Source organism: Cibotium barometz, chromosome 36, assembly GCF_041138505.1.
Source record: "Cibotium barometz isolate CiBa-2024 chromosome 36, ASM4113850v1, whole genome shotgun sequence".
NCBI classification, from domain to species: Eukaryota; Viridiplantae; Streptophyta; class Polypodiopsida; order Cyatheales; family Cibotiaceae; genus Cibotium; species Cibotium barometz.
Genome location: NC_141081.1, coordinates 48,264,369 through 48,287,713, shown reverse-complemented (window position 1 = coordinate 48,287,713; position 23,345 = coordinate 48,264,369). Strand labels below are relative to the sequence as shown.

Below are 23,345 nucleotides of genomic sequence, written 5' to 3'. Positions count from 1 at the left end.
AACATGAAGAAGATTAATTTAAAGTTTTTCCCTATGTAATATCCTTGATCTTGAAGCAATGTTTTGTACAGGTTCATGGAAGTGAGATTTGGCACGTTTTGTGTTCAAATCTCACCTCTCGTCGGATAGATCATTGTGGTCTCTTGGGATTGTTCCTACGACGTTAAAAGCCTCTCTCTCTCTCTCTCTCTCTCTCTCTCTCTCTCTCTCTCCACATAAGTATGCCTCTAGTACGTGCCTGCTTTTGTCTTCCACCTTGATGTCGGACCACAACTCCTTTAGCTCATCTATTCGATTATAGATACACATCTATAAGTGATTGTAGATACACATCCATATTCTTTACCTTGTAACGACCTTGTAAACGACCAAGCACTAGCTGAATATCAAATGCCCCTTCTTTGTCGTCAACCATGGTGGAATGTTGTAGTTCACAAACAACTACGGGGGGCCACACACTATATGTTGTCAAGTGCTGACCAAACGGATTAACTCCATCCATTGCCAAAGCAAGCCGCAAATACCGAGGGCTCTTTTGCAAAATCTAGCCAAGTCTCTTTGATGTGTTTCCATGCCATGCAAACTGCAAGAATGCGTTGCACACCATCCGTGGAGTGGTTTTGGGAGTGCCAAGACATAAGGCTTGCAATTGATTTGCACCTGAACATGTGTTGAATGCGTGGTATTAGTGGAAAATGCCTCAAGACCTTCTCCGGCATAGTTTCCCCTCAAAGATCTTTACGATATCTGTAAGCACCACACTTTGGACATTTTTCCAAGTCCTTGTACTCCCTTTGAAAGAGGATACAGTCGTTGGGGCAAGCATGTGTGGAATTATAGTCTACGCCCAACTTTCGGAGTATCTTTCTTGCATCATCTCTGGAGCTCGGCATTGTATTCTGAGACGGCAATATGTGATTCTTCAAAAGCCTACACGTCACACCACGTTGAACATCAAGCAAGCATTGTAAAGATGCAACAGTCGTTTGTTTAAAACATGCACACACATTACGTGAATAGCTATGTGACGCTTTTATCACTCCAACCAAATGACCCTTGAAGGTTTAGCAACGTAAAAACTGTCTTCAGGATGGGAAATCCTCGAGCCTTCATATAAGGGTGTACGAGCCTCTTGCTTCATACCCTTGGCCACAGGATCACTTGCCTCAAAAACTGCCTGGAGCATGTCATCCATCTCTTGTTCGAGCATCTCCACGTGTGGATATTTATTGGCATTCACATCAGGAGCCATAGGCATAGCATTTTGCAAACCTTTAGTGCCCGCCACTTGCTTGGACCGCATGCACACCCGCCTAACTGGTTGCAGGACTCTTGTCGCTTCCCCAATGTTGGAGTCCTGTGAGAAGCATAGCCCACATATAAATTTAAAGATACACACAGTCTTTAGACATCCACGTACTACGATCAATTTACCGATGAAATATATTGTGCAACCACTTGATCAATAATGGTGGGATCAAACTGTCCGTATTCCTCCACATGCTGCATCATTACACGACGTTGTCGTAGCACTGCCCATTTGCACTGGTTGCAAGGACATAACACTGGGTCCAGCTCTAAGGTGCACACATGTATGCCCTACATGAGGCCTTCCCGTCGTCTCGTATCCCCTCGAATCCATATAAAGTACCGGGAATATGAGGGCCTTCTCAAAGCTCAGCGACCTCAGGCGCCCAACCTTAATCTACTGTAAGGATTTGGCGCTGAGTCAGCTGCCAACTAAGGAGATTTTGGCTGTGTATCCTAAACTGCCCAAATCCGACGGGGGTTCAATTTATGGGTTTGGGCACAATGGCGGCGGCCTAAACCCTAGGTTGTTTTCGAGCACTTCGAACTTGATGAGGCGGATTCTGACCTCCAGTGCCCGTATCCAGTTTCGGCTTCTCTCATCCTCGGCCCGCCACACCTACGCTTCACCACAGGGGGGTGGCTTCCGGGATGCGCCCCACATCACCACAGGCATGCTTCACCACAGGGATGCCTTCTCTCTCCGTCGACTTCTCACATCTTCCTCTACCCCATCCTCCTCCGCAGGCCTTCCTCTCTCATCTTCCCCTTCCAGGTTGAAGTTCTGGTGTTCAGTTCTGGGCCTTGTTTTCACGGTGGTGGTTGCGAATGAGGGTTACTGTGTATATCTGGCATGCCGGGGAGATGTCCCAAGCATGAATCATGGGCAAATGTGGATCCCTTCTACAAATATGGATACTAAAGCTCTGCTGGACGAAGACCCAGATGGAGTTTTCTATATGATGGTTGGATGGCCTGGAATCGGTAAGACTACACAGTTATGTGATGCTGCAAGGGATAGGGGAGCAGCAATTTATCTTGACGGGGCTGCACAACAGTCTTTCAAAGCCATACAGGCGACTATCAATCAAAGGTACAGAAGTCTTTTTATGTCATGGATGCGTCCTGAGTCAGGACTGGAAATCCTTGGCGAATTGGCTTTCTGGGTCAAACTATTTAGACGAAAGCAGCTGGTCTTCATAGTTGACCATATTGATAAGCTGGCTGAAGCAGATCTTTTACAGCTAGTTTCATGGGCGAAGACGCAAGCTGATGGTAAGCGCGTCACGGTAATCTTGGTGGGGTCTGAGCAGAGTACCATGCTAATTTCCAACTCTGATACCAGAACCAGAGGTCAACTTGTGATGTGTTATCCTCCAAGCGCTCAGGAGGTAAGGGAGGCTCTGAGAAAGTTCATGAGTACCCACCCAGATAAGTATAACCTGGATGTTGAGAAGTGTCTCTACCTCGGAGGGACATGCCCAACTGAGTATCTGCATGGCGACCTCCTCGCCACAGAAGAGTATTTAATGGAGCAGTTCACAGAAATGCATGCCAGATTTGAGAGGCAACGCAGGGATTTCCGTGATGTAGATTTTTGGTTCACGCTTTTAGTGGCAGGGTCTAATGGCGTGTCATTGGTGGAAGACAGGTCATTGGTGGCTCTCCAGAAGTACTATGTCCCTGACCTAGACAAGGTACTGTCTGAACCCTGCATTCTGTATTATAAGCAAAAGGTGTACTTTATCTCTGGCCGCAGCCGGGAAATGCATGCCGCTTTGGTGCTTCAGGCCTATGGAAAGGAGGTCCTGGAAATCTCTGCAGAAGTCGAAAGGCTCTCTAGGCTGTGTTTTTGGCCACTTTCATGTATGAAGCTGGTGAAAGAAAAAGAAAAGCTGGTGACGGCAAAGGAGAGGATTGCGAAAATTCAAGAGTGCATGTCTAATAAGTCATATGAGGCTTATGGCCCTTTATATCAGACAGAAGGACCAGTTAAGGCTGAACCGGTGTGAGTGGTGTATGTGAGACACCAGCAGAGGAGAAAGGGAACAAGAGTGCATGAAGTGGAAGAGCACATATAGTTCAATGTGTGATGCATGTAAGTTTGCCCTGGCACATGTTTTTTTTGGGATAGATATCTTGGTGTCTCCTTGGGTTGCACATGTTTTTTTTTTTTTGGATAGATATTTCAATGAGATATCCTTGGGACAATCAAGCTTGACATCTTTCTTGGATGTTTGGTATAATGTTAAACGTGGTGCAATTTGATGGCTTCACTTGTTATAGGCTTATTTAATCATTCATATGTATGACTTGGCTTTCATTTTGGGATGTTGGCAGTGTTTTCTACATCATCATGATTGATTTCAACTTTTGGAATGTTTAAAATGATAAAAAGTAAGTTCATCTTTGGTATTTCAGCTTTTGGAACGTTTAGAATGATACAAAGTAAGTTTTATAGAAGTGGGGAGCTGAAAAACCCACTTAATTCTTAGTTCAAGGCTCTTTTTGTAAATGTGGCTTGTTCCATCTTAAAGTAGGGGTTGATGTTCTAACTCAAAGTAAACTTTGTTTAGTCTTTTAAGTTTGATTTGTAACTCTTTCTTGCTCCAATTGATTATAGAGTTAGTTTAGTTCTTTCCTATGTTTGTGTTTCTTTGTTGACATAGAGTAGTCTTGGAGTGCTAGACTCTATCATGACTGAGTATGCCCATCACCTCTGGAGAGTGATAGAAACTCAGCTCGTTGGTTTTATAAAGTATATTCTTTTGAAATAACCTTATACAAACCTGCACCTACTCTTGGGCACTGATGACCTGATGACGTGAGTGGGGATGTCGTAGCTTATTGTCCACGCTATGCATGATAGAGTTGATGAACCTACACTTCATGTCTGGACAAACATTGGGGTTAAAGGTTGCACTTTCGAGTCCTATTCTTTTTAAAGTTTAGCTTAATGTTTTGTTCTTGTTTGTAAGTGCTCTAGGACTAGAGTTTATAGTTCTTTGTTTTGCTATTTTGCGTTATTGATTAGTATCTCAGTAGAGTAGTTTTAAGTTCTTATTAATGATCAAGTCTTTGTATGATTGTGTGTGTGTTTATGTTTATTTTTGGAAGGTTCCTTCAATTAGGTAATTGTTTTGTAAAAAAATTTCTTTTTCTAGTTTTTGTTGTTTTGTTTGTTTTGTTTTGTTTTTTGTTTTCCAACACCTCAGTACTGTGTTCTTGTTGCAATCTTTTCTTTTACGTGAATCATTAGCTTTTCTTTCACAGTTATTGATTAAATTAAGTCTTTGCCAAGAAATACAATTACATTGGTATCAGAGCTTAGGCTTTCTTTCTTTTTGGAGAAAGGAACAGTTCAGGTATTCCATGAAAGGTTAGGTCTGTACATAATCTAAAGTAAGAGGAATTGGGAGCTATTACTCTTCTTCCTGTTGTGCTAGAGATTGGGGGGAGCTCCTATCTTAATACTGCACCTCTTTGGAGGGTACCTATGGTTTTAGCAGTATTGGGAGCTATTACCCTTCTTCCTGTTGTGCTAGAGATTGGGAGGAGCTCCTATTTTAATACTGTACCTCTTTGGAGGGTACCTATGGTTTCAGCAGTATTGAGCTTGTAGAAAGTCTCCAAAGACTAGCCATCTGGGAAGTTGCATTGTTACGTCCCACTCCTCTATTTTAGCTTATAGACGGAACTCTCGCCAACTGGTGTGGGTATAAAAAAGGACTATATTCCTTGATTCCTGAAGTGAGAGAACTATGGGATTTGAGGATCAATAGGCTAATAACATGGAATGGCAAAGAACTAATTTTCTTAATGACGATGAAGCTAATGAGAGTATAAGGACAATTAGGTATTTTGCACGTCGGTTGCAAGAAGCACAGGATAATCCAAATCTGCGAGCAACTGTGCAAGCCCAATTACAAGTCAATGAGTTGATTCCTCCCACTCGAGAAGAGAGAGCTCGCTCTCTAGAGCGGTGGGAATCACCACAACATGGGCATCGGTCTCATACTGAAAGGAGACGAAGACATGCCTCTGGAAGAAGCCAAGAACCACAACCAAGAGAAGAGAAGGCTAGTGACAACCATGATGAGCAACATGAAGGGGACAACTCGGAACGTCGTGAGCACTCTGATGAAGAGTTGCCACCAAGACGACGGCGTCCGAAGCGCTTCCCTCCTCGTACCACGAAGCGAAGACGTCACAGCCCAAGATCTAGCTCTTCCAGAGACAGAAGCAATGAGACGAGGCATCCTCATCATAGAAGAAGGAAATCACCTTCTCCTCATTCTCCATCCAATTCTTCCAACTCTTTTTTTAGAGCACACGAAGCAAGTTCTTCTTCCAGAAGAAGAGGGCATAGACATTCATATCCCACCTGGAAGAGATCTCCCCGCCTCCAAAAGTTCAAGGAAGGAGGGAAAAGCATCACCTTCCTTTCTTACGACGATAGAACTTACGAAAATACGGATAAAGTACTCAGCTTTATCCACCAATTTGATGCGGCCTTTGGAGGTGAGCACTTTACAAATCAATCTAAGCGCTCAGAAATGTTGCTATAAATTTCCACAAGTCTGGTAGACAATGGTGGGCTAGTCTAAGAGCTCAAGGTCAAGCACCAAAGTCCTGGAGAGAGTGCAAGATTGCTATCCGGAAGAAATTCCTCACCGATGATGCAAAGGAAGTTGTCCTCACAGCATGAGGAGCTTCAAGCTGGAGCAAGTATGTGGACAAGTTTTGGGATTTGCATCTCAAAGCCACTATCTTCAAGCAGATAGATTTCTCTGAGCAAAAGCGGCAATTCTGTGCGGGGCTTCCTGAAGATATGCACACTTATGTCAACGCCCAGAAGCCCAAATCTACCTCTGAGCTTATACACCACACGATGGTAGCAACCAAGATTTTTCTTCCTGCTACAAAGTCGGGGTCTAAGCACAAGGACAAAGGAGATAGATTTCAATCAAGAGATAAAGCTCCTAATGGCAAGCGTAACAAAGGCAACAAACAGAAAGACAAAGGCCCCTATAAAGGTCAAAACCGCCTCTCTCTCGAAGAGATGGAACGTTACTGAAGCGAGAATCGATGCTTTAGATGTGGGGAACAAGGTCACTCTTATCGAGCATGTCCTTCGAGATCGGCTAAAAAGGATAAGCCCTAAGCATCCATGATTCTCACTCGGGAGAACCAAGAGGCCAAAGAAGACGAAGTATCACGCCAATGCTATGCATGGGCAAAGTACGTGATCAAGATTGTCTCATCATGTTTGACCCAGGCTCAAATCGCAACTTCATATCAAGGGAGTTAGCGGAGAAGTTGGGCATCCACACACATGAAATGGGTCTTACTATGCATGTTGATGGTGCTTTTGATAGTCCAGTAGTCCTAGTCACTCCCTTGATTGGAAAGCTCCGACTGCATGTGCAGGGCTATGTTGATCAAGAGGATTTCTTCATTTCCCCTCTTAAGAACCAAGATGTTTTGTTGGGTGTGCCATGGTTTCATAGGATGGCAGCTCATCTTAAGTTCCCAGAAAGAGTAATTGCTATTAAGCATAAAGGTAGAGAGACTAACTTAGAAGTTAACGACAAGGGACATATGATTCCTATTCTATCTATCTAAGGAAGCTTTACATAAATCAATAAAGTTTGCTATTTCTGTGTATATGATTTTTGTCAAAGATTCTTCTAAAGTTGATAACTCTCTCTTGTCGGAAACAAGTGATTCATCAAAAGTAGATACAAATTTAAAGTTGTTTCTAGATGAATATTCAGACCGTTTTACCGACTCTATTCCAAGTGAACTACCTCCCTCATGAGGGGTAGATGATCATAAGATAGAGCTTATTCCAAGAAGCGCACCACCCAACAAGCCACCTTATCGAGTCTCTCCTGCCCAGCAAGAAGAAATTATGACTCAAGTACATGAACTATTGGAGAAAGGGATGATATAGCCCAGCTCATCTCCTTTCTGCTCTCCAGTGTTACTAGTGCAAAAGAAGGATGGTTCATACCATATGTGTGTGGACTATCGTGCACTAAACAAGAATACTATCAAGAACAGGTTCCCGGTTCCAAGGATTGAGGATCTATTTGATAAGCTTCAAGGGTCTTTCGACTATAGTAGGATAGATCTCAAGAGCGGTTATCATCAGATCTGCATCGTACTGGAAGATATTCATAAGACCGTGTTTCGCACGACGTTTGGTCTTTATGAGTTTCTTGTGATGCCATTTGGACTCACAAATGCACCAGCCACATTCAATCGAATGATGGAACATATTTTTTGAAAACATCGAGGTTACCTGGGGGTATTCTTTGATGATATCATAGTCTACTCCAAATCTTTAGAAGAGCACAAGGAACATCTCAAAGTAGTTTTTCAAGAACTGTGAGATAATAAGCTTTACATAAATAGCAAAAAGAGTGAATTCTTTTTGCAAGAAATAAGGTATTTGGGCCATATTATCTCTAAAGAAGGGATCTGCATGGATCTCGAGAAGCTTAAGGTAATAGAAGAATGGCCTCAACCTATGAATCTTCCTGAGCTAAGAAGCTTTATTGGCATGTGCTCTTACTATCGAAGATTTATAGAGAAGTTCTCTTTGATAGCAGGTCCTCTCCATGATTTAACAAAGAAAAAGGTTAAATTTCAATGGATTGCTAAGGAAACAAAGCCTGTTCTAGTGCTTCTGGATCTCTCCAAGCCATTTGAGGTCCACTGTGATGCATGTGGTGAATGCTTAGGGGTTGTTCTTTTACAAGAGGGACATGCTATTGCATTCGAAAGTCGCCACTTGCATCCTGAAGAAAGAATCCTAGGCATCTATGAAAAGGAATTACTTCCAGTAATTCATGCCTTAGATTCTTGGAAGCATTATCTTCTGGGTACGCCCTTTATTATCCGGATAGACCATCAAAGTATCACGTACTTTATGGACACATACCAAATTGCCAGATAAACAAATGAGGTGGGCTAATTTTCTTTCTAAATTTTATTTTTATATATCTCACATTCCAAGTAAGCATAACATGTAGCGGATGCTCTCTCATGACCAAGAGCAAATGTTGTATCTGTAACATATCACCAGGATCTAACAAGCATGTTAGATCATGACGACCAAGAGCGAATGCTGTATCTATAGCATATCACCAGGATCTAACAAGCATGTTAGATGCGTACGCTACTGATTTAGACTTTGTTGATGTAATGTCTAAACTAACCAGTGGGCAGAGCCAAGATCCATATATAATAAAAGATGGATTTCTCTTACATGCTCACAGTTATGTGTGACAAAGAAGCTCTGAGAGAAGGTTATGAATGAATCCCATGCTCCTCCTTATGCGGGACATCGCGAAATTCAAGCTACCATAAGTGCTATGGATACATATTTCTACTAGCCTTCAATGAAAAGGACATTCAAGAACATGTTTCCCAATGCTTGATATGTTAGAAGATCAAGTATGATACAGGCAAGCAACAAGGGTTGCTACAACCATTGCCAATACCAGAAGCTCCTTGGGAGAGTATTTCAATGGACTTTATTTTTGGTCTTCCTAAGTCCAGACAAGGAAATACAGGTATTTGGACAATAGTTGACAGGTTTAGTAAACAAGTACATTTCATACTTGTCAAAAAGAGCATTAAGTCCCACCATGTGGCTCCCTCTTCAGTGCTCAAATCTTTAAGTATCATGGGCTACCTAGCTCTATAGTTTTAGATAGAGACCCATGCATGACAAGTCTCTCTTCTGGAAGGGGCTCTTTGATAATTTGGGAACTAAGCTTAACTTCTCCTCTGCTTATCACCCTCAAACGGATGGGCAAAGCGAGATAGTTAACTCCACGATTCTTGATCTTGTCAAATGTTATGTGAATGAAGTCACAGAGAAGAATCAATGGGATAAGTATCTTCCTTTAGTCGAGTATGTGTATAACAATACTGTAGCAACCCACGGTTGCTTTATCAAGTACAGAGGCAGAGTATAGGGGTGCTGCAGTGGCGGCATGTGAGGTAGCATGGTTGCAAATGCTACTTGGAGACTTGGGGATACAGGTACAGGTACCGGTTGTCATTCATTGCGACAACCTTAGTAGCATACAGTTGGCACGGAACCCAGTGTTCCATGCGAGGACAAAGCACATTGAGGTGCATTACCATTTCATTAGGGAGAGGGTCTTGGATGGCGACATAGACCTTATGTATGTGAGGACAGATGTGTTGGGGTAAAGGCATTATGCCCACCCTTATAGTGTGTACAAGCCCATAAGTTATAGTACATAGTACACTTAGTACTTTTAATGTACTAAGTGCACTATGTGTACTAGTGCAATATACATGTGTGATAGGGGAGTCACACACTCACATTGATGAGTTGACTTATCCCCACAACTCTCTCTCTCTCTCTCCCTTGCTTCTCTCTGTGTGTCTCCCACAAGTAAAACCCTAACTGTTTCTCCCCATCAACTGGTATCAGAGCTTTGGTCACCAGGTTCTCCTCCCTCTTCTGCTCTGCTGGCCGCCCCCCCCTTTGTGCTGGTCGCCTGCTCTTGGGCTTTTTTTGATTCCTGGTCGCCCTGCTGATTCCTGGTCGCCCTGCTCCTTGCAGCACAAAAGGAGCTGGCCAACCAGCTGCTGCCCAGCCAGCAGCGTGGACTGCCCCAGCTGCCCATCAGCCAAGCGAGGGCCCTGTAGTGTAGCGCTGGGCGTACATACACTAGGCAAAAACTGCAGCGGCGCCCTCAACTGACCACGTTATTAACCAGGCGAGTGGCGAAGGCAGCAGCTCGTAGGCGAACGAAGTCCACAAGTCGGGTGTCAACCTTGCAAACGTGGCGCTGAGCGTTGGCGAACAAACGCTAGGCGAACGAAGTCCACAAGCCTGTGAGACCATCGTCAGCGTGGTCGGACTCCGAATGGTGCAAGGGTGGCGGCCAGTCGGTGGTAGTGACGGCGACGAATCACATTTCACCTCAAAACAGGTCCCGCAGCTCTGTCCATTGTTGAACAAGGCAGAACTTAGTGCAGCCGTCATGGTCCCGTACCCTGAACTGTGGAGAAGATGGTGTTACTGACTTCATTCCTGAACGCCATAACGTGGCTGGAGAAGTGTTCGTCCTTCATCTTTACAGACAAGCACCTGGATCAAAATTGCCCACCTGCACCAACAATCTGCAGGCAGCAAGAATTGCCCCCATCTCCTGCAACAGCCTGTAAATTGAAGAAAAATCAGAAATCAAGGTATTTTCCTCAAATTTTTTTTTGGGATTTGCAATTGAGCAAGGACAATCAACAATTGAGCAGATACAGGTGTCGAATTGCTCAATTTTTGAGCAAAATTGGCAAAATTGGGTGACATTGGTCACAATCAGAATAAATTTGCAGGAAATTGGTCAAATCAGGATCAATTTGCAGGAAATTGGATGTCGAAATTTGGGGCTTTTGATGTAATTGTGCAATTAAGCACTCATACATGCTGTATGATGTGAAAAATTACACATTTGGGCAAAATTGCAGCAAATTGCAGTGCAAATCAAGGGGCTTTTGTGCCGATTTGGTTGATTTGCATGCAGGCAATCGCATTTGATGCTGTGGATAATGTGCTGATGCCTTACAAGCACTCAATGTGCCTGTAAATCAAGGGGCTTTCATGTATTTGATGTATATGTGGCCAGGGGGAAGCATCGTGAACACTCTGGATGCCTTCATGTGCGTCAATGTACCATGTATGATCAGAAATTGATCTTAAATCAAGGGGCTTTTCAAGTTTTTATGCTTGTTGAGCTTGGCAAAGCAGCAGGCAAGACATTTATGCCTTGAATCCTCAAAAATCAGCTTACAGTCAAGGGGCTTTTGCCCAATTTCTGTTCGGGACTGTTTTATGCAGTGTACAGGACTGTAAAAGTCTGATTTTCACTCATTTGGACAGCCAGGAGAGCAATTATTGCTATTGTACCTGCTGGTACAGATTTGGCACAGCTTTGTGCATGTTTTGGCATGGCTGTACACTGTTTTGAGTGACCAAAAGGTTCAATTTCAGCTGCTGAACTTGCCGGTACAGGTTTGGTACATCATTGGTGAGCACTTGGTACTGTTGTACAGCACTTTGGAAGGGCAAAAGAGCACATTTAAGGTGCTGTCCAAAATCTGCAGCAACCAGATTTTGGTGTTTTCATCACATAAAGTGGGAGAAAAGTTGCATTCTTGCTTCCGCAGTGGGAGATAAAGCTTGGGAGAACAACTGTGAGCACTTTGTGTGCTTTTGGTGCAGTGTTTGCACATTTTGCAGGGAGTCAGGCATTGACAGGTTGCATATTGCTATGGCAACCACCACAGGTGAGAGCTCTTCATTGCTTCACATCAAAAAGCTTGAAGGCTCGCATAACTATGATATTTGGCAAACCCAGTGCTACAATGTGTTGCTCCAGAAAAAGCAGCACAAGCCTATCAAAGAAAGGGGTGTGATGCCCGCTTCTCTTACTGCTGAAGAGTGGGAAGATATGGATGAGCTGGCAAGATCTACTATCATGTTGTCTGTGTCAGACTCTTTACTTTTCAGCATTCGTGAAGAGAAGACAGCTTGGGGAATGTGGCAGAGATTGCAGGACTTGTATGCCCAACAAAGTGCCTCAAGCAAAGTGTATTGGTTGAAGAAACTCATAGGCCTTCAGATGAAGGAAGGGGCTTCTATGACAGCCCATCTAAATGAGTTTAATGGTATTGTCAGCCAGGTCATCAATCAAAAGTTGGCAATGGACGATGAGTTCAAAGCCACTTTTTTGTTATGCACTTTGCCAGAGAGTTGGGACACATTCAGGACAGCCACTAGCAATTCGAATGCTATGCTGTCATATGCAGATGTTGAGGGTGCTCTTCTTCAAGAAGAGATGAACAGGAAAAACAACTCTGTTGGAAAGTCCAATGCAATGAATGCACGTGGGAGATCCCAGCAAAGGGAGAAAAGCCAAGAAAGGGGAAGGAGCAAGTCTCGCTCGAAAAAGGATTTGGAATGCCATTATTGTGGCAAAAAGGGACACATTAAAAAGCAATGCTACAAATGGAAAAATGATCAAAAAGAAAAGGGAAAAGGCAAAGACAAAGACAAGGATGAAGCCAAAGATGTAAAGCCAAAGGGCAAAAGTGGAGTCAAGATTGAAGAAATCAATGTGTCACATGCAGGTGGCAGTGAGGATGAGGTCCTATTTACTTCTTCACTTGATGCCCATTCACTTCTTACAGGTGGTCATGGTATGCACTCATGGATCATTGATTCAGGTGCCTCCTTTCATGTCACAGGTTGCAGAGACTTGTTTGTCAGGTATACTGCTGGCAATGAAGGAGTGGTTTATTTGGGTGATAACCATGCATGCAAGATACTTGGCAGAGGTGATGTGAGGCTTGTGTTTTCAGATGGCTCACAGCTTATGCTCCATGATGTCAGGCATGTGCCTGAGATCAAGAAGAATTTGCTTTCTACTGGACAGCTTGATGATGCTGATTATGTTACCACATTTGGTAGTGGAAAGTGGAAAATTAGTAAGGGCTCACTGGTTGTTGCCAGAGGCTCTAAGGTGGACACTCTTTACTTTATGCATGCAGGTGTTTGTCACCATGCTAATGTAAATGCAACCGAGCTGCCGGAAATCTCTATGTGGCATAGCCGGTTGGGACACATGAGTGTCAAGGGAATGGAGCAATTGTCTCGTTTGGGTTACTTGCCTTCTCTAAAGTTTTCAAGTTTTCAATTTTGTGAGCATTGTATATATGGTAGGCAACTACAGTGCCCCCACAAGAAAGCTCTTGGACAGAAAGATGCTCAGTTAGAGCTTGTGCATACAGATGTATGTGAGATGCCTCAGCTTTCTTTGGGAGGGGCAAAATATTTTGTGTCATTTATTGATGATGCCACACGCAAGGTGTGAACCCTGGCAAGAAGCATTGGGAAGCAGTGAAAGGTGTCATGAGATACCTGAAGGGCACACAGGATTTGTGCATTTGCTTTGGCAAACAGGATGCATTAGTGCATGGTTACACGGATTCGGATTATGCCGGTCATCCAGATAACCGGAAGTCTACTACCGGTTATGTATTTACATTCACAGGAGGTGCTGTGTCATGGATATCCAGGATGCAGAAGTGCACAGCCTTATCTACTACAGAGGCCGAGTATATTGCAGCCACAGAGGCTTGCAAGGAGGCATTATGGCTATCTCGGTTAGTGGTTGATTTGGGCTATACAGGGGATATTCCATTGTTGCATTGTGATAGTCAGAGTGCCATCCAGTCGGCAAAGTGTTGAGATATCGAGCTCGTCTAGTGAGGCGGTGGCCACTGATGACCCGCCTGGGGGATAGGCCCCACACTTACACCACTGGCATGGTTGGTGAGATCTTGGGAGATATGCGGCCAGTGGGATGACAGGCTGTGTGACAGCCACTCTAGAGACTGGCATAGTTATAGCGCCAGCTCATTTAGTCGGGTTCACACTATAGAGAACCCGTGTATGTATTGGTTGAGTACCTTTCATATTATTGTGTACTCTTATCTTTGTATATGGTGTGTTGAGTGTTGAGTAGAGAAGAAGAAGATTTTCAGCCTCTCACCTTGTGTGTTCTCTATTAGGGTTTTGTGAGTGTGTGTGTGTGCTTGCAAGAGCTCAAGCTCTCTTCCCCCCTGCATCTTTTCATGGTATCAGAGCCTGGTTCGTGCTAAGGGCTGAGCTGCAAGCAAGAGAACCACAGGAAGCGGTACGAGGGTAAGAGCTTCAACTACTCTTCCCTATTGTGTTGGTGACTACACCCTTGTCGGGAGCTCTACGGGAGGCACCGGCAAACGATCTCCGATTGAGGAGCTTTCTTCGCGGGGGTGAAGCTACAGGGCAACTATACAGTCCTTTGGACTGGTCCTTTGGACTGAACTTTTCAGGCCAAAAACGCGTTTCAGGCGCGTCTGGACCTCCGTTTTTCAGAAAGCAGGCGATTTCAAGCACTGCGGGTAAGTCATCGATTCTCTGCAGAACTCTGTTTTAAGAACTGCAGGAAGACAGATTGACTGTGCAGACACTGTGGGTGCTGCAAAGAGGTCTACAGTTGCCATTGGGTGTATGTATGTGCATTGAAGTCACTGGTTGTGACATTTGAGAGTACTACAGTACCGCTGTGCAGAAAATACAGCATTTGTGCAGAAAAACCAGAGTGCAGTTTCTGGTGAAATTGTGTGTTTGGCAAGATGTCTAATGATGGCATAACACAGATTGTGACTGAGAAGCTGGATAAGAATAACTTCCATGCTTGGAGGTTCAGGTTGACGAATTTCCTGATGGGAAAAGGATATTGGGACTACATAGAAGGTGAGCATGAAGAGGCACCGGAGATACCGGATATAAATCCGACTGCTGCAGATGTGAAAGAGTTTAAAGACTGGAACCAAGGAGCCAGGAAAGTAATGTATTGGCTCTCCATTAGTATACAGGACACCATGATTGGGCACATTCAGGATGCCAAGTCCCCCAAGGAGGCGTGGGACACCTTGGTAAAGCTGTATGAAACAAATACCAAGGCACGTAAGATACAGTTGAAGAATGAACTTCATACTGTGGAGAAAAAGAGCATGTCTGTGAATGACTATGCGTTGAAGATAAAGGGTATTGTGGAATCCCTTGCATCTATTGGTGTGTCAGTAGATGATGATGACAAGGTGGAAGTCTGTCTACGTGGTCTCGGGCCACAATACAAGGCGTTTAAGACGTCTATTCAGACTCGGGAAAACATTCCCAACTTTACAGATTTGGTGTCTATGCTGATTATCGAAGAGAAGAACTTGGGTGAAGACCAACAGTCTTCACAAAGTAAAAACAGTTCAGAGCAACAGGCCTTCTACACGAGTTCAGGAAGAGGACGAGGTAGAGGAGGCCGTGGACGCGGTCAAGGAGGTGGCCGAACAGGTAATCAGAATTATGGCCAGCAGCAGCAGCAACAACAGTCCCAAAATCAACAACAACAACAACACGCAGGTGGAAGAGGCAAATTCAGAGGCAGGGGGAGTCAAAGAGGCCGTGGAAATTGGCAAAGGCAATATAATGATGCACGTGAATGCTACTATTGTGGTAAGCCAGGACATGTGCAGTCAGAATGTTATAAGAAGCAGGCTGACATGCAAAATGGGAAAGTGCAGCAAAACAACTATGCATCCTCAAGCAGAAATAATGAGGACAATGAAAGGTTGTTTGTTATGCAGCATGTTGTAAATGCCATGTCTGAAAATGTTGATGCAGCACAAAAAGATAATGTATGGTATGTGGATTCAGGCGCTTCGAACCACATGACGAGTCATGGGGAGTGGTTCAAGGACATGAAGAACCCGGAAAGACCAGGTTTTGTGGAAACAGGGGATGACACTGCTCATCCAATTGCCCACATTGGAGATGTGCCATTATCTATGCAGGATGGCAAAGTGAAGTACCTTGCAGATGTACTTCATGTACCGAACATAACAAAGAATCTGGTTTCAGTTGGCCAGATGATTGAGCAGGGGTTGCAGGTTCGGTTTAACCCTGATGGGTGTTATGTTGAAGATTTCAAAGACAAGTGCAGGTTGGTTGCAAAAGGCAACAGAGTGGGCAGAATGTTTACGTTGGATGTAGACATGCCTGAAATGAGTGCTGCGATGTTTGCAAATGGTTCAGGAGTTGTTGCAGACACAGACATATGGCATAAAAGAATTGGACATGTAAATGTGCAGAGATTGAAGTCTATGCAGACAAAAGGAATTGTGACAGGGCTGCCAAAATTTAAAGTGGAAGGTATGCAGAAAATATGTGAAGCATGCCAATTTGGGAAGCAAACAAAGCATGTGTTTCCACGTAACAGATATGTGAGCAGAAATGCACTAGATGTTGTGCATTCAGATGTATGGGGTCCTACGAAGACCGTGTCTATGGGAGGCTGCAGGTACTATGTCACTTTCATTGATGACCACACAAGGAAAGTGTGGGTATATTTCATGAAGGAGAAGAGTGAGGTGTTCACTCACTTCCAGAATTTCAGATTTTTGGTTGAAAAGCAAACAGGAAAATATGTAAAGTGCCTAAGGTCAGATGGAGGGGGAGAGTACTTCTCCAATGAGTTCTCTGAATTCTTGAAGAAGAATGGTATTCGGAGACAGTTCACATGCAGATATACTCCGCAGCAAAATGGAGTTGCTGAGCGGAAAAATAGGCACATTGCTGAGATTGCGCGAGCATTGATGGAAGAGAAAAATATGCCGCATTGCTATTGGGCTGAGGCTGTTTCTACAGCAGTATACATCATGAACAAAACTCCAACTGCAGCCATACATGATGTAACTCCAGAGGAGAGGTTTACTGGCAGAAAACCAGATTTATCTCATCTGAAAGTTTTTGGATGCATTGCATATGTGCATGTGCCAGATGAGCTGAGAACCAAGCTGGATCCGAAAGCTGAAAAATGTGTGTTTATTGGATATTCCCTTGAGCAAAAGGGATACAGGTGTTATAACCCTGCTACACGTGAGTTGAGGGTGAGCAGGGATGTTGTCTTTGATGAGATGAGCAGCTGGTATGCTGCTGGAAAAGAAGCTATTGGGGCTGATGTGAGTGGAAGTGTGGTTGCACAGAATGCAGGTCAGCAATCACAGTCTTTGAGTGGACCAGGAGAGTCCTCATCTAGTGGGTCTGTTGATAGACCATGGAGTGGCAGGCTGCGTCATAATACCAGCCCTGCAAATGTGATTAGTACATCACGTAAAGGAAAAGAGAAAGTGGTTGAGCCCCTTGGTATGTCTGACATTTCTGCAGGGCATTCTCATGTTGATGGAGAGTCTAGTGGCTCAGATATGAGCCTTGATGAGGAGCTTGGGATCCCAGCTATGAGAACACCTGGTGTAAAGAAGGCTATGGAAGCCATGAATGAAAAACTGCGAAGATCAGGGAGAGTGAAGAACCCTGTGCAGAGATTTACATATGATGGTTATGTGGCACATCACTATGCATATATGGCAAAGGTTGTGCAGGTTGTTGAACCCACATGCATTGATGAGGCTGTTGGAAATGTGAATTGGGAGAAAGCCATGGACGAGGAGATGGATGCACTATATGGAAATGAAACTTGGGATTTAGTGCAATTGCCAGAAGGCAAGAAAGCCATTGGATGCAAGTGGGTGTACAAAGTTAAACATAACAGTGATGGAAGCATAAACAGGTACAAGGCTAGATTGGTAGCCAAAGGATATGCGCAGACATATGGGATTGATTATGAGGAAACTTTCAGCCCAGTTGCCAAGATGGCAACGGTGAGAGTTGTGATAGCAGTGGCTGCGTCAAAGAAATGGTCTTTACATCAGATGGATGTAAAGAATGCATTCTTGCATGGGGATTTGCAAGAAGAGGTGTATATGTTGCAGCCACCTGGTTATGAGGATGTGGGTCACCCCGAGCATGTTTGCAGGTTGAAGAAAGCCTTGTATGGCTTAAAGCAAGCACCAAGAGCATGGTCTGACAAGATTTCTGAATATCTTGTCACTATTGGCTTTCATGTAGCCAATGCAGATTTCTCATTGTATGTGAGACATGGTGATAGAGGAGTTGTGCTTGTTGTCATCTATGTAGATGACTTGATCATTACGGGGGACCATGATGCAGAGATCTTTGATGTAAAGATCTTGCTTAGACAGAAGTTCGAGATGAAGGATCTGGGGGAGCTCAGATATTTCTTGGGCATTGAGGTGATTAGGTCACCACATGGTATTGGATTACTGCAGAGACAGTATGGCTTGGACATGTTGTCCAAGTATGGTATGACAGGCTGTAAGCCTATTTCTGTGCCATTGGATCAGAATGGCAAGTTGAGTGCAGATTCAGGAGAGATCTTGGAGGATCCTACTATGTACAGACGCATAGTAGGAAGTTTGATCTACATGACGATCACCAGACCAGATTTGAGCTATGCTGTTGGGTTGGTGAGTCAGTTTATGCAGGTTCCACGGAAACCGCATTTGGATGCAGTGAGACGCATACTGAGGTATGTGAGGTCTACTCTGCATTGTGGACTATTCTATGAGACTGGGACAGAGATATGTGTACATGGGTACACGGATGCTGATTGGGCTGGTAGTATCTCAGATAGAAGATCTACCAGTGGATTCATGTTTTCTCTGGGGAGTGCTGCTGTGACTTGGAGCAGCAAGAAGCAGCCTACGGTTGCTCTATCGAGTACAGAGGCCGAGTACAGAGGAGCTGCTATGGCAGCATGTGAGGTAGCTTGGTTGAGAAAGCTACTTGCAGATTTGGGTCTATCAGTGGATAGACAAGTTGTCATTTTCTGTGACAACATTAGTAGTATACAGTTGGCCAGGAACCCAGTCTTTCATGCTCGTACGAAGCACATAGAGGTCCACTACCACTTCGTCAGAGAGAAGGTCTTGGCAGGAGACCTTGACCTTGTTTATGTCAGCACAGAGGATCAGGTAGCTGACATCTTCACCAAAGCATTGGGTACAGAGAAGCTCCGCAGATTCAGGGCTTCGCTTGGTGTACATGAGATGGAGTTGAGCTCGAGGGGGAGTGTTGAGATATCGAGCTCGTCTAGTGAGGCGGTGGCCACTGATGACCCGCCTGGGGGATAGGCCCCACACTTACACCACTGGCATGGTTGGTGAGATCTTGGGAGATATGCGGCCAGTGGGATGACAGGCTGTGTGACAGCCACTCTAGAGACTGGCATAGTTATAGCGCCAGCTCATTTAGTCGGGTTCACACTATAGAGAACCCGTGTATGTATTGGTTGAGTACCTTTCATATTATTGTGTACTCTTATCTTTGTATATGGTGTGTTGAGTGTTGAGTAGAGAAGAAGAAGATTTTCAGCCTCTCACCTTGTGTGTTCTCTATTAGGGTTTTGTGAGTGTGTGTGTGTGCTTGCAAGAGCTCAAGCTCTCTTCCCCCCTGCATCTTTTCACAAAGAACCCTGTCTTTCATGCAAAGACGAAGCATGTGGATGTGAAGTATCACTTCATCAGAGAGGTGATAGAGAACAAGCAAATTCAGCTTGTTAAGATTCATACGGATGACAACCCGGCTGATCTGTTGACGAAGAGTTTGCCTTCGGAGCGGTTTGCTCATTGCAGACACTTGATGGGCATGGATGAGGCCATTTTCAACCTTGATATGGCCTTGTATATTATCATGTACATGCTGATTTTTCTTTTCCTTTACTTAAGGGCACTTTGCCTTTAAGTGGGAGGTTGTTGGGGTAAAGGCATTATGCCCACCCTTATAGTGTGTACAAGCCCATAAGTTATAGTACATAGTACACTTAGTACTTTTAATGTACTAAGTGCACTATGTGTACTAGTGCAATATACATGTGTGATAGGGGAGTCACACACACATTGATGAGTTGACTTATCCCCACAACTCTCTCTCTCTCTCTCTCCCTTGCTTCTCTGTGTGTGTCTCCCACAAGTAAAACCCTAACTGTTTCTCCCCATCAAGATGAGCAGGTTGCAAACATCTTCACGAAGGCCCTTGGAGTAGAGAAGCTGCGGCGATTTCGAGCGATGCTTATAGGGAAGAAGATGGCATTGAGCTTGAGGGGGAGTGTTGAGATATCAAGCTCAACCCATGGTCCACCTAGCTGATTCCCCACCCACATTCATCACTGGCAGGTGGTAGTGGATACGAGGATCTTTGCCAGTGATACTACAGCTGGACTTCATCGACGGGTCTACCTACCGAGAGTGATGGCACACTTATCTTGCCAGCTCACTCACTAGCGGTTTCACATTGACCGTTGTACATACCACTACTTATGTTGTAGTCTCTTTATGTTGGTAGACTTCTTATCTATCATGGTGGTGATGTGAAGAAGAAGAAGATTTCAGCCTCCTTCCTTGTGTACTCTATTCTAGGGTTTTGTGTGTGTGTGTGTGTGTGCAAGAGCTCAAGATCTCTCCTTCTCGATCTCTTTTCAACTCCTATGTCTGTACTACACACGCTTATAGACATGAAAAACTCATTTAAATCCCAATACACACACACACTTAAAAATTAAAATACAATAAAAAATTATGCTCAATAATATATACACCTAAAATTTATGCTTTAAAATTAGATTTTTAGTCTCAATTTTTTATTAAAATTAGATTGTTGATGAGGCAGTAGGACAAACGAGCTGGACAAGGGTGAGCCTCTTTGAGCTCTCTCTCTCTCTCTCTCTCTCTCTCTCTCTCTCTCTCTCTCTCTCTCTCTCTCTCTCTCAAGATACAGGAACGGTCATGTTATTGAGAGGACGATGATGATGAGGATGACAACGACGATGCACTAGTTGAGGTGCATGCCAGTAGAATCTGGCAATTGGAAAGTTATTGTTATCCAAATTGAGAAGAAGAGCAAGAAAGCAATGAAAAAGCTGGGCGCATGAAACCTATAACTGGAGTTATACTCTTTGTATTTTTTAAGCCAGATCTCTTCAAGAATCCTACTTAGGTACACTCATGCACATGGCGCCTTGAAAGTGCACAACTTATGAAGCTGATGAAGATGAGGAATTGACGAGATTGGTATTCACAAGAAGTTTTAGACATTTTCCCACTATGATTCCCACATTGAGGATTACGACAACATCATGAGGGGGGGGGGGCCTTTCGGCCCCCAAGGAGGGGGCCGGCAACCCCCTGCCCCCCACCGTACCTAGCTAGGTATGCAGAGCCTCATCTGCCGAAGTATAAGAAAGAGGAGAGAAAGAGAGAGACCTTCTTGCAAGCTCACACACACAAGAGAGAAGCTACACACAAAGAGATAGAGGGTTGAAATCTTCTTCTTCTTCTTCTCCAAACTAAAGTGTACATAACATAAGAAACCCTAGTCATATATGTAGTACAAACTGAAAGAGATGCGGTCCATAGTGTGAACCCACTAAGTAGCTATGCTGACTAGATAGGTATGCCAGCTGTAGAATCCCTGACAAAGATACGTTGTTAGTCACCAACCGTGTCGATGATGTAAATGTCCGTATCGTTCAACCGAGGCACATCATGAGCGCCAGCTCATGATGGGCCATAGTGTGAACCCACTAAGTAGCTATGCTGACTAGATAAGTATGCCAGCTGTAGAATCCCTGACAAAGATACGTTGTTAGTCACCAACCATGTCGATGTTGTAAATGTCCGTATCATTCACCGAGGCCCATCATGAGTGCCAGCTCATGGAGAGCTCAACATCTTAACACTCCCCCTCGAGCTCGACTGTATCTCGAGGACTCCAAGCATAGTCCGAAAACGATGAAGCTTCTTAGCTCCTAGGGCCTTGGTGAATATGTCTGCAACCTGCTCCTCTGGTGCTGACGTAAACCAAGTCGATGTCTCCAGCCAGGACCTACTCTCGAACAAAATGGTAGTGGACCTCTATGTGCTTGGTCCGTGCATGAAACACTGGGTTCCTACTGTATGCTGCTACATGAGTAGCTTCCGCAACCAAGCTACCTCACATGTTGCTACAGTAGCACCCCTGTACTCAGCCTCTGTACTCGACAAGGCAACCGTGGGCTGCTTCTTGCTGCTCCAAGTGATAGCAGCACTCCCAAGTGAAAACATAAAGCTGCTAGTAGATCTCCTGTTCGTGATACTACCAGCCCAATCTGCATCCGTGAAACCATGTAGCTCCACTGGCACACCTGCTGCATAAAACAATGCATAGTCTAATGTGGCCCCACATAGCGCAAAGTGCGTCGCACTGCATCCAAATGTGGCTTCTTTGGAACCTGCATAAACTGGCTTTCTAAGCCCACAGTGTAGCTCAAATCCAGTCGCGTGATAGTCAAGTAAATCAAGCTGCCCACAATCTTTCGATACAGTGACATTCTCGAGTGCATTGCCATCATGTGCACTCAACTTCACATCATTCATATCCAAGGGCATAGAAATTGGCTTGCAATCAGCCATACCATACTTGGACAACATGTCCAATGCATACTATTTCTGCGACAACCATATATCCTCAGTGGTGCGAATCACCTCAATGCCAAGAAAGTAGCGCAGCTCTCCTAAATCTTTCATCTCAAACTCCTGCTTGAGAAGACCCTTTACATGTTCAATCTCTGCCTCACTATCACCCACAATGATCAAGTCATCTACATAGATGGTAATAAGCACAATTCCAACATCACTCTTACATATATAGAGTGAATGATCTGCATGTGACATATGAAAACCAATGCGCAGAAGATAATCTGCAATCCTCTCATGCCATGCTCTAGGTGCTTGCTTCAGCCCATACAAAACCTTATGAAGCCGACATACATACTCTGGGTGATTACCATCTACATAACCAGGTGGTTGCTCCACATACACTTCTTCTTGCAAATCACCATGCAAGAATGCATTCTTTACATCCATTTGATGCATAAACCAGCCTTTTGCCACAGTACGTACCGTAGCCATCTTAGCCACAGGAGCAAAGGTCTCCTCATAATCAATGCCATATGTCTGCACATAACCTTTTGCGACTAGCGTTGCTTTGTACCTTTCTATGCTTCCATCAGCCTTGTGTTTAATCTTGTTCACCCATTTGCAGCCAATGGTCTTCTTGCCATTTGGTAGTGGCACCAAATCCCAAGTATGGTTTACATCCAACGCAACCATTTCTTCATCCATAGCATTCTCCCAATGCACATTTCCAACAGCGTCCTCATAAACAAGTGGGCTCAACATCCTGCGTAACCTTAGCCATGTATGCATATAGTGATGAGACACATAGCCATCATAAGTCAAACGCTGCACAGGATTTCTAACTCTGCCGCTAGATCTATGTGGCCCTGGAGATCACTGCTTGGCATCCTTGCAACCTCATTTGCTTTCCTCACTCCTGGTGTCCTGACAGCTGGAATACCAAACTCCTCATCAAGACTCTGCTCCGAAGCATCAGAGTCTACATCAACATGAGATGAACCAGAAGACACACTAGTCATACATGGGGCTTCACCAACCTTCTCTTTTCCTTTACGAGAAACTTGTGTAACACT

The 23,345-nt window shown here is 44.3% G+C and overlaps 1 protein-coding gene and 1 pseudogene across 1 annotated transcript; one reads left to right on the top strand and one right to left on the bottom strand.

Annotated features, from left to right (window-relative positions):
- Positions 1 to 375: 375 nt before the first annotated feature.
- On the bottom strand, positions 376 to 1,581 carry LOC147617985 (uncharacterized; annotated as a pseudogene).
- A 206-nt stretch (positions 1,582 to 1,787) lies between these two features.
- On the top strand, positions 1,788 to 3,634 carry LOC147617984 (uncharacterized). The gene has a single exon (XM_086776252.1). It carries the CDS (start codon positions 1,860 to 1,862, stop codon positions 3,318 to 3,320), a length of 1,461 nt encoding a protein of 486 aa, XP_086632378.1. The 5' UTR covers positions 1,788 to 1,859; the 3' UTR covers positions 3,321 to 3,634.
- The last annotated feature ends 19,711 nt before the right edge of the window (positions 3,635 to 23,345 follow it).

Bases quoted from the DNA above. Each gene is read 5' to 3' on its own strand.
- LOC147617984 (XM_086776252.1), top strand. From the start codon at position 1,860: ATGAGGCGGATTCTGACCTCCAGTGCCCGTATCCAGTTTCGGCTTCTC.